This window comes from Gallinula chloropus (genome assembly GCF_964237585.1).
Source record: "Gallinula chloropus genome assembly, chromosome: 3".
In the NCBI taxonomy this organism is placed as follows: domain Eukaryota; kingdom Metazoa; phylum Chordata; class Aves; order Gruiformes; family Rallidae; genus Gallinula; species Gallinula chloropus.
Window position 1 is genome coordinate 47,166,872 of NC_140087.1, and position 16,459 is coordinate 47,183,330.

General features: G+C 44.7%; 1 protein-coding gene across 2 annotated transcripts; it reads left to right on the plus strand.

The window, feature by feature from the left end:
* Positions 1 to 2,587: 2,587 nt before the first annotated feature.
* Positions 2,588 to 14,692, plus strand: DESI2 (desumoylating isopeptidase 2; the record flags this gene model as incomplete). 2 transcript variants are annotated; one of them, XM_084261556.1, is made up of 5 exons in its annotated part: positions 2,588 to 2,773; positions 9,704 to 9,776; positions 11,646 to 11,739; positions 12,459 to 12,600; positions 14,459 to 14,692. In XM_084261556.1, exons 1-5 carry the CDS (start codon positions 2,735 to 2,737, stop codon positions 14,690 to 14,692), a joined length of 582 nt encoding a protein of 193 aa, XP_084117682.1. In that variant the 5' UTR covers positions 2,588 to 2,734. The 2 variants fall into 2 exon arrangements, with proteins under 2 accessions (XP_084117682.1, XP_084117683.1); XM_084261557.1 differs by lacking the exon at positions 11,646 to 11,739 and having other exon boundaries at positions 9,704 to 9,780.
* Between the last annotated feature and the right edge of the window lie 1,767 nt (positions 14,693 to 16,459).

The window sequence follows — 16,459 nt, forward strand, 5'->3', positions numbered from 1 at the left end:
TTCACACATACTTAGCATTGCTGCTGACACCTAGCTAATCACCCTCTGTTTGCTCTAAAGGAGGATTTTCCTGCATTTTGCAGATAACTGCATGAAAAGATAAACTGCATCCCCGAGGAAGTCAGAGCTGTAGTATTGTGTGACTACTCTACGTATTATGTCTCGTATTTAAACACCAAAATGTAATTTTTAAGTCAAATAAATGACACTTTGGGGCTTTTCCCTTCAGCATTATGCATAAAATATGAATTCTATCTCTCTCTTCTGTCACTACAGGCTAGAATTTATGTCTTCCTCTCCTTTTTCTTCACAGTGCATCTTGTAGACAGGCAACAAACAGGAAGGCACAAAGACTAAGGGATTCACTAGAAGATACTGCAACAATGGTGTTCCACTCCTCCAGTTAATGCACGCTGTTAGTTAGAAATGGAGTCCCTGCCTTCTCTGATATGGTTTTTGACCCCCTGTGTTTTTTAAGCTATCCCATTTTCCTCAGTATTTCTCAATATAGAAACAGCTTTTCCCCCCAAAACTATCTGGTTTAATAGCTATCAGCACGTTTCGTAGATGCCAGCCAAATGAGCACATGAAGAACGTGACCCAAAGGAGTCCACAGGTTTACTGTTTCACTGGCAAAGTAAGGTATTGCTGCTAAAGCAGGGAACATGATAAATATTAGTTGGTCAGCAGCTCTGCCTCAAGGACCACAACCGTAGCACCTTGTGTGCATTGTAATACCTCAGGAGAAAAAACTTATCTCTGAGAACCAAGGAGGAAAAAGGAGAAAGAACAGGATGGCAGAACCACCTCTATGGCTTTGTGAGCAAGACAAAAGCTAAAGCTCACCAAAAGGACCTGTGATGAAGAGGAGTAAATAAACGGCTATCAAATGTCTTTGAATCCCACCAAGAGGTTATTGGGGTAGGGTAGGTGGGTGATGATGAGCTCTCATAATGGAGAAATTAAACATTCCTTGAAAGCCCTATGAATATGGATATTTTATGAATACGCATGTATGTCTTGTACAAAAGTTGTGTTGCTAACTCTTTATGGTGTGCACATTTGGAGGAGTGATCCCCTGTGCTGCAATAAAGAATACCTGCTTAATAGTCGCCAAGACTATTGTGTTTGGTTTTGGCCTTTCACAGTATCACTGCCAACAGTCCTCATGTGGCTCATGAGCCTGAAGTTCCCATTCCAGTCTGTTAGGTGTTTGAATTTCATGTTGTAACAACTAGTAACCAAACCTCCCCTACGTTTTTGCAACAAGACTAGTTTCCTCAAGGCAGAAAAAACCCACTCCTGAAGTAGGAAATAAACCAGATGCATAAGCTGTACTGTAGCACTGGAGGGATGGAGCTGTAAACAGGGCCCAGGGTACAGCGCTCAGCAGCCTCATCGGAAGGTAGAGTAGCCCTGGGGTGGCATGTCCTCGTCCCTGCAGCACCTTCGCCTCAAGGGCGCACCCACAGCTGGCTGTGAACATCACCTTTAAAACATGCTGTACAAAGGGCGCTGCAGTTGTCTTTATGAAACTGAATCTGCACCTCAGGTGAGCTGCTGGAAGGAAGGAAGCATCCTTTCTCCCCCCGAAACGCTTACAAACTGGAATGTTGGTGTTGCGATTTCTTGACAAGGTTATATGTAAGGTTACCTTAGCACAAGGTTACTATACCACACATGGAAGGCTTTTGGGGCCTTGGGAGCGGGCCCGCCTTCCCTAATACCCACACGCGGTGCCCGCGCCACAGGCGGGTTATACGCGGATCTAAAAGGCTCCAACGTGACTCGTTCCGAGGCAGCTCAAATTCCCGGCTTCCCTCCAGCAGGAACACAAAATGGCGGCGCCGGGAGGTGCCCCCCACAGGGCCAAGCGCTGGTACCTGAGAGCCCCTGAGCACTAAGAGCCTTAACGTACACTGAGCGCCACGCTCCGCGCAACACGGGGCAGCCCGCCACAGCCCAGCGGGTGCGACCGCGGCAGTACTCGCTCCGGACTGGGTCTGCGCGGCCTCAGCCGAAGAGGCAGCGCCCGCCCGAAGGGCCTCAGCCGCCGGCTCCGCAACCGCTCCCCGGGGCTTCTCCGGTCACCGCACCCTCTCCACACACTTTCCCCTACGCGTTCCCATGCGGGCCACGGTCGCCAAGGGCACCCTGGCCCGGAGCGCCGGGAGCTGTAGTCCTCCCCACCGCGCTGCGCGCTGGGAGCTGTAGTCTCTGCCGGCCCGGCCCAGCCCGCTCCGCTCCGCTCCTCGCGGAAGATGAGGGCGGGCTCGAGCGGCTCCATTTTGCGCCCATTGGAGGGGCTGCCAGGCCGGCCCGCGGCCCCGGCGCTAGGCAGGGCGCGAGCCGCTGCCTGCGCCTCTCCCCCGCCCGCGTCCTGACCGCCGCGCCTCCTCCCTCTCTCCCTCCCTCCCATTCCTCTTGTCCTCTCCCCTCCCGCCGCCACCGGCACCGCCATCGCCACCGGGGTGGGGCCCGCTCCCGCTCCCCCCCGCGCCGCCCGGCTCCCGCCGCCGGCCGCGGGCTGAGCGCGTCTCCCGGGGGCGAGGCCCCGTCCCTCCGCGGCGGCAGCTCCATGGTGCCCGCCGCCCCCCCCCGCCCCGCAGCAACAGGCAGGACGAGGAGGAAGCGGCCCCCGGGGGTCCCCACCGCCCCGCCGCCGGCCTGAGCAAGCGCCGCCGCCGCAGCGGGAGCGACCGAGCGGGCGGGGGGCGCCCGCGGGCCGCCGGCGATGGCGAACCAGCTGGTGATTCTCAACGTCTACGACATGGTGAGCACCCGGCCCGGCGCGGCGGCCAAGGCCCGCTCTGGGGCTGTTGGAGGCAGCGCGGCCCCGCACCTGTGGCGGCTGGCGCGGGCGGGGGTCCCGGTTCCCGTTCCCGGGAGGGCAGCGGGGGCTGCGGTGCGGAGTTCCTGCGGCGGCGTGGAGGGGGGGAAGGCGAGGGCGGCGGGGAAACTTTCCCTGCCCTTTGCTTTGCCGGTGCCCGCCTGATTTGGTTCCGTGGGCTCCCGGCCGTGCGGGCAGCGGGGCAGGGGGGAAATCGCGAACCCGGGGCGGAGGGCGATGGTTTGGGAGGTCTGTCGGGTTCTGCGGGTCTGTTGTGACCCGCAGCAAAAGTTTGCTGCGGTGCGGGGCCGCGTCTTGCAGTGACGGGCAGATGCGCTCCCCGTCGCGGGGGAAGCTCTTCCCTTGCTATGAATGAGTAACGAAACGTGAAGGTCCCCGAGCTGTGCTTCCTCCTCTGCCACTGCCCCCCGGGCTCAGCGGGGGGAGGCCCTGCCTCTCCTGCTCCTGAAAACCATAAAAGTCCCCGATTTTCCGATAGGAGGGGTGGTTGGGGATAACCGCTGTCTCTGTAGGGATAAGAGATTTTTTTAGCGCGGTGTCAGTGATGTTTTTTCCTAGCCCAGCGTTTTTGAACAGTTTATGGTATGGCTGCAACTTGGTGGAAATACAGGAGCTCGATTTGCAGTCCTGCGAGCTCACCTTCCCTTTCTTCTGGGTAATCTTTCTGTGACACCTACAGATGGTGTCACAGAACGCCATGGTAACAAATGAGGTGTAAGTACCTGCATAGGTGAGGATAAGTAACCTTAAGAAAATATTATCCTTTAATGCCTTTCAATCACTGGAAATTAGCGCAAGTAGCACTAGTTCTCTGATCGTCTTTAGGGTCTATCTTACCTGTAGGACAGGTAAGATTGACGACTAGCTTCAGGTAACACCGTTTCTATTACTTCGCTTATTTTGGGTAGGTTTTCCTACCCCCAGCACGCTTTGAAGTGAACTTTGGGTAATTTGAAAGAGCAAAGGCGTATAGCGTGGAGTCAGTGACTGCTGGCAAAGAGAAAATGCAGTTTGCTTGTGAATACTCAGCCTTTGATGCTAGAAAATTTATTAGCAATCAGTGAGGAGCTATCTAGCTTGAAGTTAAAATCAGATATGAGATTATATGAACTACCCTGATTCCTGTCACGATTTTCTTCCACCATAATACTTGTCGTAGGAACCAATGTCCTTGACAAAGGGTCTATTTATCTATTTATTTTTACATCTCCTGTGTCCAAGTTCTGTCTCCGGGGAATATAACCTGTTACTTCTACTTTGGTTTTCCTTCATTGTAGACAACGAGGGGAGGCAGGACAGTCTGTTCACTGTGATTTTTCTAAGAGAGGAGGTAAAAAAATGGGACCTTTGCTCACTTGTTTGAGTTCATCTGTGATGCTGATGTGACAGAAAGTGTCTTATTTATACTAGACTTAGGGAGGGAAGGGTGCTCTGTTGCATGCATGTGTATGACTTCACCGGGCTACAGTTAAAAAATATACACCAGAGAAGCTTTTTAAGCATGAAAAGAGATGGGTTTACATATATTACCTGTAAATACTTGTACAGAGAAAGAAGTAGGACTTTAGTTTCGGGGCTCTTACATAAGGTAGTATCTTTGAAGTCAAGGCTTGACGCAGTTCTGACTCACTAAGATGGAAGACCCAGTGTTCTCACTGGGACTTGCTTAGCTGTGCAAAGTGTCGCCTGGACCCAGGTCACAGGCAGGCTGTGAAAACTTAACAGAACGGACTTGTCTCCTGTGTAAGTGCCTGCCTGGAAATCGATGCCGTGGCCTCTGGGAGAAACTCCATTCTCACTGTGATGAAAGCATTGGTGGGGTGTGACTTCCACATGCCTTTTCTTCTTGTGATAGTCTATTCTTTCATTCACATAGTTCTCCTTCATCTCTTACTCCTTACATTTCTTTGCTGCAGCCCATATCTTCTTTTCTTTTTCCTCCAGAGTTGAAATGTTGTGATCAGTTTTACTCCAGCCAGCCTCGGAGACTTGACAGAAGGAGGCAGGGGGGAAAGCAATGAGAAGGTAGTGCTCATAAAAACTAGCATCCTACTCTTCTTAGGATGTGTTTGGGACTGAGTGTTGTCCTGCTGTGATTAGTGTGACTCTGACTGAAGTACAGTAGTCTCTAAAGCCATCATCTGTGAAAGGAATTTATTCTCCAAAAGAAGCAAGCCAGCACGCCTGTTTGCAGGTGATTGATCACATGGAGGAGTGCCTTTCCATGCAGTGGTCTGCAGTTGTGGTATTTGTTGAAGCTGTACATCACTACAGATTATGCATAGTGTGAGCTGAGACCGCTGAGCAGACCTGTACCCTGCTTCAGCTGTGTTTGTTGTTTCAGAACGATGTCTACGTTTTTTGAACTGGAAAGAAAAACAGCGTTTCCCACAGTGTCTGAAAATCACTTGTCAATACACGTCCTGCCTCAGACTCTCTCACTAAATGATGCCCCAGTCCATTGTAAACTTGTTTGAAGCAGCTTAAACCCAAGCCTTACTTTCATGTTGCACAGCAGTTGCATTGCTGCGTGTAGACAGCTGGCTGATAGCAGCGATACCGAGTTGTCTGGGGGCACTTCAGGGCAGGGGGCCAGGTGGGGGGAAGAAGGGAAGAGTGTTTCGCAGTAGCCGTTTGGAAGGTCTGTTTGTTCATCAAATCCTGCCAGCTGTCCAGGCACTAGCAGGTTTATTGTTTGCTCCTGATGTGTCGTGTCACTTGGAGGTGGGTTTGAGGTGGCTTTGTAGTTTCAGCTTGGGATTTTCTTTGTTTCTTTTGGAACAGGAGAGCACCTTTAGTCACCTGGCTGCCAGAGTCGGCACTACTGCAATTGGAACAGTCGTATGAGCGGCTTTATTTTAACCCGGGTGCCAACTGTAGCTTCATTTCCCAGCCAGCTGCTTAGGTGTGCAGGGGAGTACTAGGTGACCTTGCCACTGCTGAAACTCTTTACAGGACTGAGTTGGTTTTGGAGTGTATACCCTTCTGTTGTCCTTAGTGCTTGAAAAAGAGAAAATCTTTGATAAAACCGAAGGGCAGGGAGGGGTGCCTGTGGTGTAGGAGAAGGCAGACTTTCAAGTGCTGGTAACTTTACAGAGGGGAGAGACGCTTAAGGGCGTATTTACGGGCTGCAGTTCATGCCTTTGAAAAATCTTTTATGATCATTAAAAGGGTAGGGTGGAGGCTTTGATATGTGTTTTGAGAATCAGAGTACTTTATATTTTCATTTTAACTAACTGCTATTTTTAGGAATCTAGCTTTCTTGCGTCCAAAGTAGCAGCCTATTTTTTCCCTTGTCAAGTAAGGCTACAAGGATCTAAAGTATTAACATCAATGAAAGTGCTCAAGAAGGTAATGAAGGTATTTTTGAAGCACCAGGACTAGTGTTTTTCTTTCATTTCAGTGACATGACTTTATTGTGCACACAGAAAAATACTTCTCTAATATTTTTGTTCTGATAGTTGCATTAAACATGAATTCCTGTTCTACATGACTGGCATTGCAAAATATTGAGGATATGGGATTGTGCTGCTTCTAGAAGTTCTGTGATGGCAAAATTCACATCAATACTAAAGGAAAGGACTCCGGTTTGTGTAACGGAAGCAAGGATGTGGCTTTGGGGATCAGTTTGGGATTCCAGAACTTACAGTGTGTAGCTGAACCAGCAAACTATGTAGATGTCACTTAACTTACAATCTTTACTGTGCAAGTTGTATACAATCTTTTCAGCTGTAGTCAAATTCAGCATATTTAAGTTGCATTTGACCTGCTTTTCTTTCCTCGGTGAGATGAGACATTTTGTTCAATGAGAAAATGTGACCAACCTTCCAATAGCTGATCCAGATTAGGTAATAATTAGATATAATTACTGTTCCTAGGGGGAAAGTAATTCTGCCTTATTGAAATTCTTTTATCTTCAATTAACCTACTCTGTTCTTACTGGAAATATGAAGTGAAGTGCCAGCCTGCTGTAGGCATTTCTTCCAAAAGCTGCTAATGTTTGTTTAATTTGCCAGCAGTGCTGGGTTTTTGTAGTCTGATGGGCCTGGTGTATTTAGGTGGCACCAGTGATGGGGAGTGCATGTATCAGTGCACTTGCTGGACACCTGGTTGGGGCAGCTTTCCATCCTACTCTTCCTCTCCTGTACGGATCGATGGGGCGGGTTGGAAGCCGCTTCTCTGTCCTCTACCTCACATTAGATTTCACAGGGTTGTGGGAGGGGAAGAGTGTGAATAGTTTTTCTCTTTTTCTGCCTAGTAACAAACTAGGCTTTATTATTTCTACTGTTTATGGGGAATATTGTATAACTTCTGTTCCATTTTCAGAGAGCAGTGATAACCTTGCTTGGCATTGAGAGATTTGGTGCATATGTGATGTGTACATTATTCAGAATTCAGAAGCCAGACCCAGGGTTTTCTGGCTGAATGGGTGTCCAAGAGATGAAAGACTGCAGAGCACAAGGGACCCTGTGTAGCTCAGTTGTAGATTAGGTTCATCTGGATACACCTTCTCATTAGGCAAACATACTTTTTTTTCCTGTACTGACAAACCATATGTTGAATGTGCCTACAGTTTTGACTATAAATATAAACCTAGAACTATTTTGAAATGGTCAGCTGGTAAAGTGTGGGATAGGACTGGCTTCAAAACTGAAACAGGTTTATGTTGAAGTAGCTGTTCCATTTTCTTGGGGCCTTTGGTTTCATTCCAATGAATAGAATCCACATTTTTCTGCTCACAAACCTATGAAGTTAGTTGGGTAGTCTTTAACATCGTTCTCCTTCCTTCCCCTCTTCTTGTTTTCTCTCTTTTCTCTGTCCTTCTGTACAGAGTAACTCTAACCCTGTGTATTTCTGGATGTAGCTTGATCACATGGACTAGCTGTCTGCTCTTTTCTGGAGGGAGGAAGGAAAAAACCTGCTAAGCCCTTTAAATAGACTAAGGTGATGATTTAGTCTAGTCATCCATATCCCACTAGCTCACACAGCAATGCACTGACAAAGCCGGAAGAAGTTAAAGCAAAGGGTAAAGTTTAGTCTCAACAAAAAGTTGTCCATAGATCTCAATAAGCCCTAAACTTTAAATATAAGAAGGAAAATCTGTTAATTTGTGTTGACAGAATTTACTACGAGTAAATAAAATGTCTATAGAAGAGAACATCAAATCCCCAACTTCTTGTTATCCAGACAGCAGGCACAGGACACAAATGACCAGTGCAGTTGTGAACTTTAGGCTGGAAAAATCACATGCTGGTGCCTGGCAACTGATAATAAAATAAGTGGTTCCCGAAATTTGTTTAAGTTTGACTATACTTAGAACAAGGATGACTGTGAAAGCCAAATACACCCATATTTTACACCTGAAAATTTGGAACTTTTGGCCTGACTTGCTCTTTTTGCCATTTCATGTGTCTTGATTTTCATTAATACCTTCTCAGTCCAAAGTTAGGTGTACAGTTTTTACTGGGAGAAGACTAGCTTTCAGAGATGCATGCTATATGCCTCAAAGTTTGGAACGGCCCTGTAAATTATGCACTAACTCCAGCTAGCAGAGCTTAACAAGTGTGACACCTAGAACCTTTCACGTTTTTAACATCAGTTGTGCTGTTTTAATAGTGACTTCATATCAGAAGGCAATTTACTGTGTCAACAGGTCATGAAGAGAGCTTCTATTTCTTCGTGTTTGATAAACACACATTCATTTTCTGGGGGTCCTACCTCAGACTGAACCTGCCCTGCCAGCTGCCTCTTTGAAGCCTGCTTTACTGAAGTTTGCAGGGGTGCCCTTGGGGGCCAGGTGACCTGGGAGGAAATATCCCAATACTGGAGTAATTGACAAAGTAATGTTTTGCTTGTATTTTTGAGAGGTTTTTATTGCAAGCCAATTTCATCTCTGAGGACACAGTTGAGGCGCTTTTCAGTGTTTTTTAGCCTTTGTTCAAGGTTCCTTTTAGAATTGAGTCACTTGAAAAATTTTACTGCTTGGAGACTGATATTTTGAGGGTTGTGATGTAGCCAAAGACAGTAATTTTGAGGTTTTCCCTTCCCAGAATTTCTTACATCTTCAATGTCTTGAGGGTAATAGTTAGCTCCTGATAGGCACTTGATGCTGCTGCTTTTGAAAAAGAGAAAGAAAAGCACTAAGAGAAGGTTTTTTTTTTCTTTCCTCCTTTCTTTTCCTCTTTTAAAGTATCATTTCCTGATTTCCTTTTGCAATGCAGCTGTTACCTGCTGGCTATGGTAGAAGTCATACATTGAAAACAAGTGTTGGACTTAATGCAGAAGACTTAACCTGATGTACAGAGACACATACATCAGGAGAGCTCAGTCTCTTGTACGTTGGCCATGGATGGAGTATTCGGAGGCGGAAGATAGGACAGTAGTTTCAGTCCATCTTGCATATCTCGGAGTGTGTCTCGTGCTCATCTGAGCACAAGCAAAACTGTGGTCATTGCGCTACGTGCCAGCTGGTGTGTGTTCATTACAGTCCTACTTTCTGGTGTCGTTAAAGCAAAGGAGGAGGTGCTCCTGCTCCTGCAGAACCACCGAGTGGATTCTAGAACGTATTCCACCTAATGGAAAACTTGACAGCCTGTGTGTAACTTGTTGAGAAATCAGAAGTTGGTCTAGAGTTCTCCTTGGCTGACAGACGTTGACAGCACTAAAACTGCAGTAGAACCTGATGGAATTCATTTGCTGTGTATGGTTGGGACTTCTAGTGGCATGTACTTTTCCCACAAAATGGGTTTTGCAGTTCACTTTGTGATTGGGTCTTATGCTTCTGCTGGGGGGCCACAAATACATGTCTGCTATCAGAAGACACAGAGTAATTATTGTTTTCTTTCCTTTTAGTATTGGATGAATGAATATACTTCTTCCCTTGGAATTGGAGTCTTCCATTCAGGTATAGAAGTTTATGGCCGAGGTACGTGCAAGCGAAACATGACTTAGTCTTTGTTCTGCTAATGCTGTTACTTAAAAAACAGTTTTCAAGTACCAAAAGAAGCCTGGCTCCTCAAACTTGTTCATCAATTTTCTCTCAAAGTTCTGCCTCTGGAAAAAGCCTTATATGTGAATAATTTGCTAGCCACCTTGTATTCTTGTATAAACCCACGAAGCTACCAAAAGAGTGTGTAATTTGTAATAGAAATCTCTATTTTATGTTTTTTAATTCCTGTCTTTAGAATAAATGCATGCATCATGTAAGCATGGTTGAGTCATGTTTCCTCAATATTTTGCCAGCACTTAGTGCAAGGAGTTAATTTTTAACTATAGAAACAATAGTCTGTTGCAGATAGGCACCTAAAAGTGTGTGATGATGAGGAAAAAATGTCTATTCCTTATTGGTAGGGTGGTTTGTTTTAAAGGGACAGGATCTTTAAGGCACCTCATGCATACTGTTCACAAAAGACACACTTGTGATAAATACAGCAATGCATTTGGATTTTGCTTGGTAGGTTGTGCTTTGGGGGCACAGCTTCCTGACCTTTCAGGCCTCTTTGAACCCCCATTGCTGTTGAAGGTGTTACTGAGTATGCAGTAGCACAGGCTTGGGTCTGAAGTGTAGCTGCCCAGTGGTATAATGATGCTCTGAGGTGATGGTGTTGCTAAAGGTAGTCCATTTAAAGAAGAAAACTCTACTTTAGTTTGTTTTTTTTTTAGTTTGGGTGCTTTTTGGAGTGTGTTTTGAGGTGAGGCAGCAAAAGATACGGCATGTGACCCAAACACCAAGGTTGCACAGGGTTATCTTAATCTGTAGATGTTTCAGTTGCTACAACAATCACATTGTAACTGGGCTTGTAAGTGTTAGCAAAGCCCCGAATTGACAAAATACAATGCTTATTGTTAAAGCTTCTTTGGATTTCTTTTAATCCAAATCAGAAAGACCTGACTCTTAGTAGTGCTGTGCCTGAAAGCCAGTTCTCCAGCCGTGCCAAATACATGTGCCTCCCTTCCTGTTCAGATTAGAACAGTTTTCTCATGTAGCAGGTCATGCCCCGGCTAGAACAATGACTTGCATTTTTTTCAGAGTACATAAAACTGTATTCATTAGGGTGTTGTAAAAAACATTCCCCACCAAACTGACCGTTAGGCTTGCATGGTGTGCTGTGAGTTTGGAGGAGAGGAAGCGTGAAGCCAGGCTCAGAGCTTTCTGGTGCGCGCCAGGCGCGGCGTGCTGTGTTATCTTACAGGCACAGAAGGAAGCTGGAGCACACCACCATGCTTCCATGTACTGCCAGTGCTTGTGCCAGCAGATGCTGCCTGCAGACTGCAGGTGCATGCACTGGCTGAACCCTTGCAAATCAAGAAATTCTAAAACCTGTTAGGCCACTGCTCACTGTCACACTTACAGCTGTGGTGCACTGAACAGACACACGGTCAGACCTTTAAGGATGCTCTGAATCCCTAATCTACAAATAAGTAAGTGGGCTTTTAAAGACAAGTGTGTATGAAGAACTTTGGTAGGATTTGCGATTTAACTTTTAAATCCTCACTCATACAATGAAAACAATATATACTTACTGTGAAGTTACTCAGGTTAAACCTGTACACTGTTGTAGGAAGTTTCCTGTCAGTTTTTACTTAGCTTGACTAGCAACCAACAAAACTCTTTTTTTTTTTTTCTTTTTTTTTCCAGCTCCTTGGATTTGTTTCCTGTGTAACAAAGGTGTAAATAAGATGTCTGGTTTCTAGCTTTAGATCTTTGTGAAGTGATCTTCCAGTCTGTGACGTCTGCTGTTCTTTACTGTCATTGCATGTGCTGCTTTTGTTAAATCTGAGCTTTCTCTTTCAGAATTTGCCTATGGTGGTCATCCATACCCTTTTTCTGGAATATTTGAAATTTCACCAGGAAATGCTTCTGAGCTAGGAGAAACATTTAAGTTTAAGTAAGAAATATTTTCTTGGTTTTGAGAAGGCACATTAAAAAGACAACTTGTTGTGTTTCTTGTTGGGGATATGTGTGTTGAATGATACTACAGGATTTCAGTCTTCCTGAGGAATTAGTGTGCTTACTTAGAAATGAAATATGGGCAGAGGTGAGGAAACAGTGAAGTGTCTACAGCAAAGAACATTATTTTTACAGTAAGGTTAAATCCTTTAAATGTGTACACGTGATGTGGAGTTGCAGCTAGCTTTTATTATTCACTCAGTATATACAACAGGGTGACATTCTAAAGGTAGTGAAATTTTTATTCAAAGATAAAGCTAAAAAATACTGCTCTTCACTGTTTCCGCATGTGTCTCTTCCACTTTCTCAGTGTGACCTCCTTGACCCTTCCCTGCATTACAAGCTCTTACTTGTCTGTGCCGTCTCTTGGAAGCATTATCCTTTGGAAAGGAGGGGAAATTGTGTTTAGTGTTTCTCAGAGTTAAGTTGGAAAGAACTTTAGTGAGCTACAGGTAGGCAGTTGGCAAGGAAGTAATCTCTCATGACAGAGATGAAAGTGGTGCTGTAAAACGGAATAGAAAGAATTTATGTTATTTGGGGGAGGGGGGCCAGGCAGAAAGATGTCACAACCCACGGTGAGGTGATTTTTGAGCAATGTATGAAGAGTAATCCACCTAGCTCGTGGAAGCCTGATCACTCTCTCTCTTTCTCTTCCAGAGAGGCTGTGGTTCTAGGCAGTACTGACTTTATGGAAGATGACATAGAAAAAATAGTAGAAGAGCTTGGAAAAGAGTTCAAAGGAAATGCTTATCACCTGATGCACAAAAACTGCAACCACTTCTCTTCAGCTTTATCTGAGGTAAACAAAATATGAAGGTCTACAGAAAGGTGCTTCCCAGGTGGCTACAGTGTGTCATCTCCTTCCTGTCATTTGGAGTGTTTGGCCTAGTTTCCACCTTTCTATCTCTGTTACCTTGGGCAAATGTCACTGTTTTTCAGGTTTTATTTGTGCTCCTGTCGAAAGCACGAGATTTTGTGACAAAAATACAAACCATTGTTGTCATATTAGGAATGTGCCCCTCCCCTGTTAGAACAGGGGTGCATTCCTAATTGAGACACCTGGTAAATATTAACAGAATTTCAAAATCACTTCAGATGATTCAGAGATTGGTACTGAAGATAAAAACCTTGTGTTATTTTTGCCAGCATTTCCCACAGAGCCATCACACTGAAAATAACTTATAAAGTTGTGACCTACTGTTAAAGAATAACAAAGGCGCTGCAGCTTCACTGGCAGTGTTAATCTCCTGCTTGAGAGGCTTTTGTCAAGTTACTGCTCTGCAGCACCTGCGTCCTGGTCAGGTAGAGAGTTGAGCGGTTGTGCAAAGTATCTGACTCTGGAGCTGAATGAGTTTTGCTTTTTCCTCTCAGTTTTATCCTACCATGATCAGTTTGCCAATATGATTGAATGCCTGATCACTCGTGTATCAACAGAGGGGAGAGGGTCAGGAACAAGTAGCCCAGGACAAAGAAGGGATTTTTATGGGTAGTTGGAAATTACTGCTTGTCTGAATTCATTCTAATGTTTCATTGGAACATTCAAAAAAAAGGATGTTTTTTTTTTCATGGTGAACTTCCATAAAATGTAATTCTTCTTTTTTTTTTTTTTTTTCCCAAAATACTTAATGCCACATTGATTGTATAGCCTCTGTTTTGTGTAGACTCTTTGATCTTCCAGTGGTACTGAAAAAATTTATTGAGGTGATAGTTCATGTGCAACTCTGGTACAAGTAAGTAGGGTGAGACACTGACAAAGCTGCAGTTTGCATGAAATCTGGCTGCATAGCCAAGTTTCTGCCATGCTCGTCAATAACTGCATGGTCATGTTGTTTCTATTTTGTCTTGTCCTAGTTAGTGTTGAAATTGGCTGTAAACACAGGGATATAATTTCAAGTTAAACACTGCACAGTTGCAGCAGAGTAATGCTCCCGTTAGCTGTGATTTTCTCTACATTTGCACTGAAGTAAGTAATGCCAGGATTGAGTATGGATGTAGTTAACTAAAATAGCTCACTCCTTGGATAGCAACAGCAAAATCATTTAGTGACTGATGTACAGCGAACAGAAACATTTAGTGCAGCTATATTTTTTTTTTTTGAGGAGTTGAAACTGGCTTTGTATCATATAGCTTCTCTTGTTCCAGTGAACTGAAGTGTCTGTGCTTGGTGTGTGTGCTGAGACAGCGATGGGCTTAGGCAGTCATCAGAGGGTGTCGCAGTCAGTGGCCCCTGCTGGTTGTGGAACTCCAGCCAGCTGTAGTAGTAGTGCTGCCTTTGACACATAGTTTTCAGGGTGCTTTTCTGTGACACTGAGACTTCTGCAATTTCTGTTTCTGAGGGATTGGCAGTGAATAGAAAGCATACCTTAACTTGTTTCTGTGCCATTTGTAGAAGTTGCCCATAAACAGTGATGTGGGTAAGCTTTTTGGGACCTCTAAGACCAAACAAATGAAAGCCCAGAACCACGTGTCAGACTCGCAGTGTAAAACCAGTCCCTTTGTGTCTCTTAATGCGACCAACTGGAGTGCTTTATGACTGGAGTTTGTGATACATAAGTGGTGAGGCTGCTTCAGCCTTTTCTGTTTATTTATGGTACTGTTACTGCTGAAGCTTGGTGAAAAATTAATCCTTTCTTTTCCCTCCCTTCCCCCCCCCCCAGATTCTGTGTGGAAAAGAGATTCCGCGATGGGTGAATCGCCTTGCCTACTTCAGCTCCTGCATACCGTTTCTCCAGAGCTGCCTGCCCAAGGAGTGGCTCACTCCTGCAGCTCTCCAGTCCAGCGTTAGCCAGGAGCTACACGACGAGCTGGAGGAAGCTGAGGATGCAGCAGCATCAGCCTCCTTGGCAAGCTCAGCATCTGGGTCTAGAACTGGACGCCACACCAAATTATAAGTCCTCCTCCAAAGTAAAGAATGGTTTGAAACACTCCAGTTTAGTCTCTCCAGTAATCGACTTCCTGACAGAATGTGAGAGCTGACTCTAGAACATTGGTTTTATATGCAAAAAAAGGCTCTCATCAATCCCTGTTTTTCAGCTCAGGATTATTTATGTAGTGAAAAGAATTGCTGGGAGAAAAGGGAAGGAAGGATTTTGTGTGAAGCCACCCTTTTCATTTTCACCTGTTTGGTAGACCTGGGTTAACTTAACATCTTGTATAAAGCAGAACTTAAATTATTTGTTTACAGTATTGTGTACTGCTGTTTACAAGTCCTGTAAGGACTCCTGCCACCATGGAAGAAGAGAGAATTTGAGTTTGATTTAACTGTTGGTATAACTCAAAAGCAGTGGTATGATGCCCTGGATGAACTCTCCCCTTTGTTTTCAAGATTTAAGGCAGGTGAACATTAAATTTCTGAGAAATGCCAGAAACTGCTGAATACAATATATGTGAACAGGGTACTGTGCACCTAAAGTGGCTGATGTAAACAGGTAGATTCCAGGATGTAGGGAGACTGGTTTTGTCTAAGATCTGTTGCAAGAAGTATGACCTCTACATTAATGAAACTGTGGATTTTTGCACATGTGAAGGGAAATTTCTATCTCATTACAATGCACATTGACATTCATCCCCCCTCCTTTTTTTTTAAAAATTGTTTAACTTGGTCATGTGGTTTGCATCCCATCCCGCCTTCTGTCTGTACTTACAGTCTGCTGGGATTTAGTTATGTGAATATCATGTTAGAAGCATCAACAGTTGGGTTTTTTTTTTGTTTTTACTGTTTGCTTTACTTGATTTCAAACTTTTATGTAAAAATTAGTACTCTTATTTTTTTTCTTTTCTCTCTTTGTTGCATATAGCTTGGAATAGTGTCATATGAGTCTTTAATAGCTGGGGAATGGCCTTGTTTTCTGCTGCTGATTTTGCTTCATTTGATTGTGTAAACATTTGTGCCCTTTTTTGTTTGTTTGTTTTTGAGCTATTAATTCCTGCCCAGTTGTGCATATCTGCACAAACCATAGAGAAATCCTAATTTATTTTCCCACAGTCCCGATCTGTGGCGTTAACTTTCTTGTCAGATGTAATGAAGAAAAACCTGAAAATTGCTTATGCACCTGCTTGTTTACACAGCAGAACCCACTAATCTGCACACATAATTATATCTGAAGGTAAGAGATATTATTTTCTAAAACACAGAAGTATGTTTGCTGGTAGATTATAATTAGAGCTAAATTATAATTAGTGATCAGAATATATAATGGAATGCCTTATTCTTGTTCACTTACCAAGAGAATTAATGGTTCTTCCAGTCATTAGTGTAAATTAGTGAGGTTCTCTTGTGCACATAAGGATACAGTAGCACAAACACGAGGGAGGTGAGCCTGTGTGCTTTGAAAGAGTTACTGCCTTAAACTAACAAAACCCATCCCCTCGGTGAGCTGATCTGCTCGCACAGAAGCGTGCGTTACCAGAACTACAAGCGATTCTTGCAAGCTTTATTTTCAGTCTGTTGCTGGCTTTAGTTTTTCCTTTAGGTGAAGTACTGGTTCTACAGTTTCTGCTGTTTAAAAGGGAAAAAAAAACCAATTCCTCTTAGGAGGAAGGAATGCTTCATGTTAGGAATGCTCCTAGCCCTGGGTAGTCGGTGCCATTGAACCCTACAGGAAGGTGCAGTAGGCCCTGTCGTAGTAAGAATTCACGTGATTGCCAACTCCGGCTCG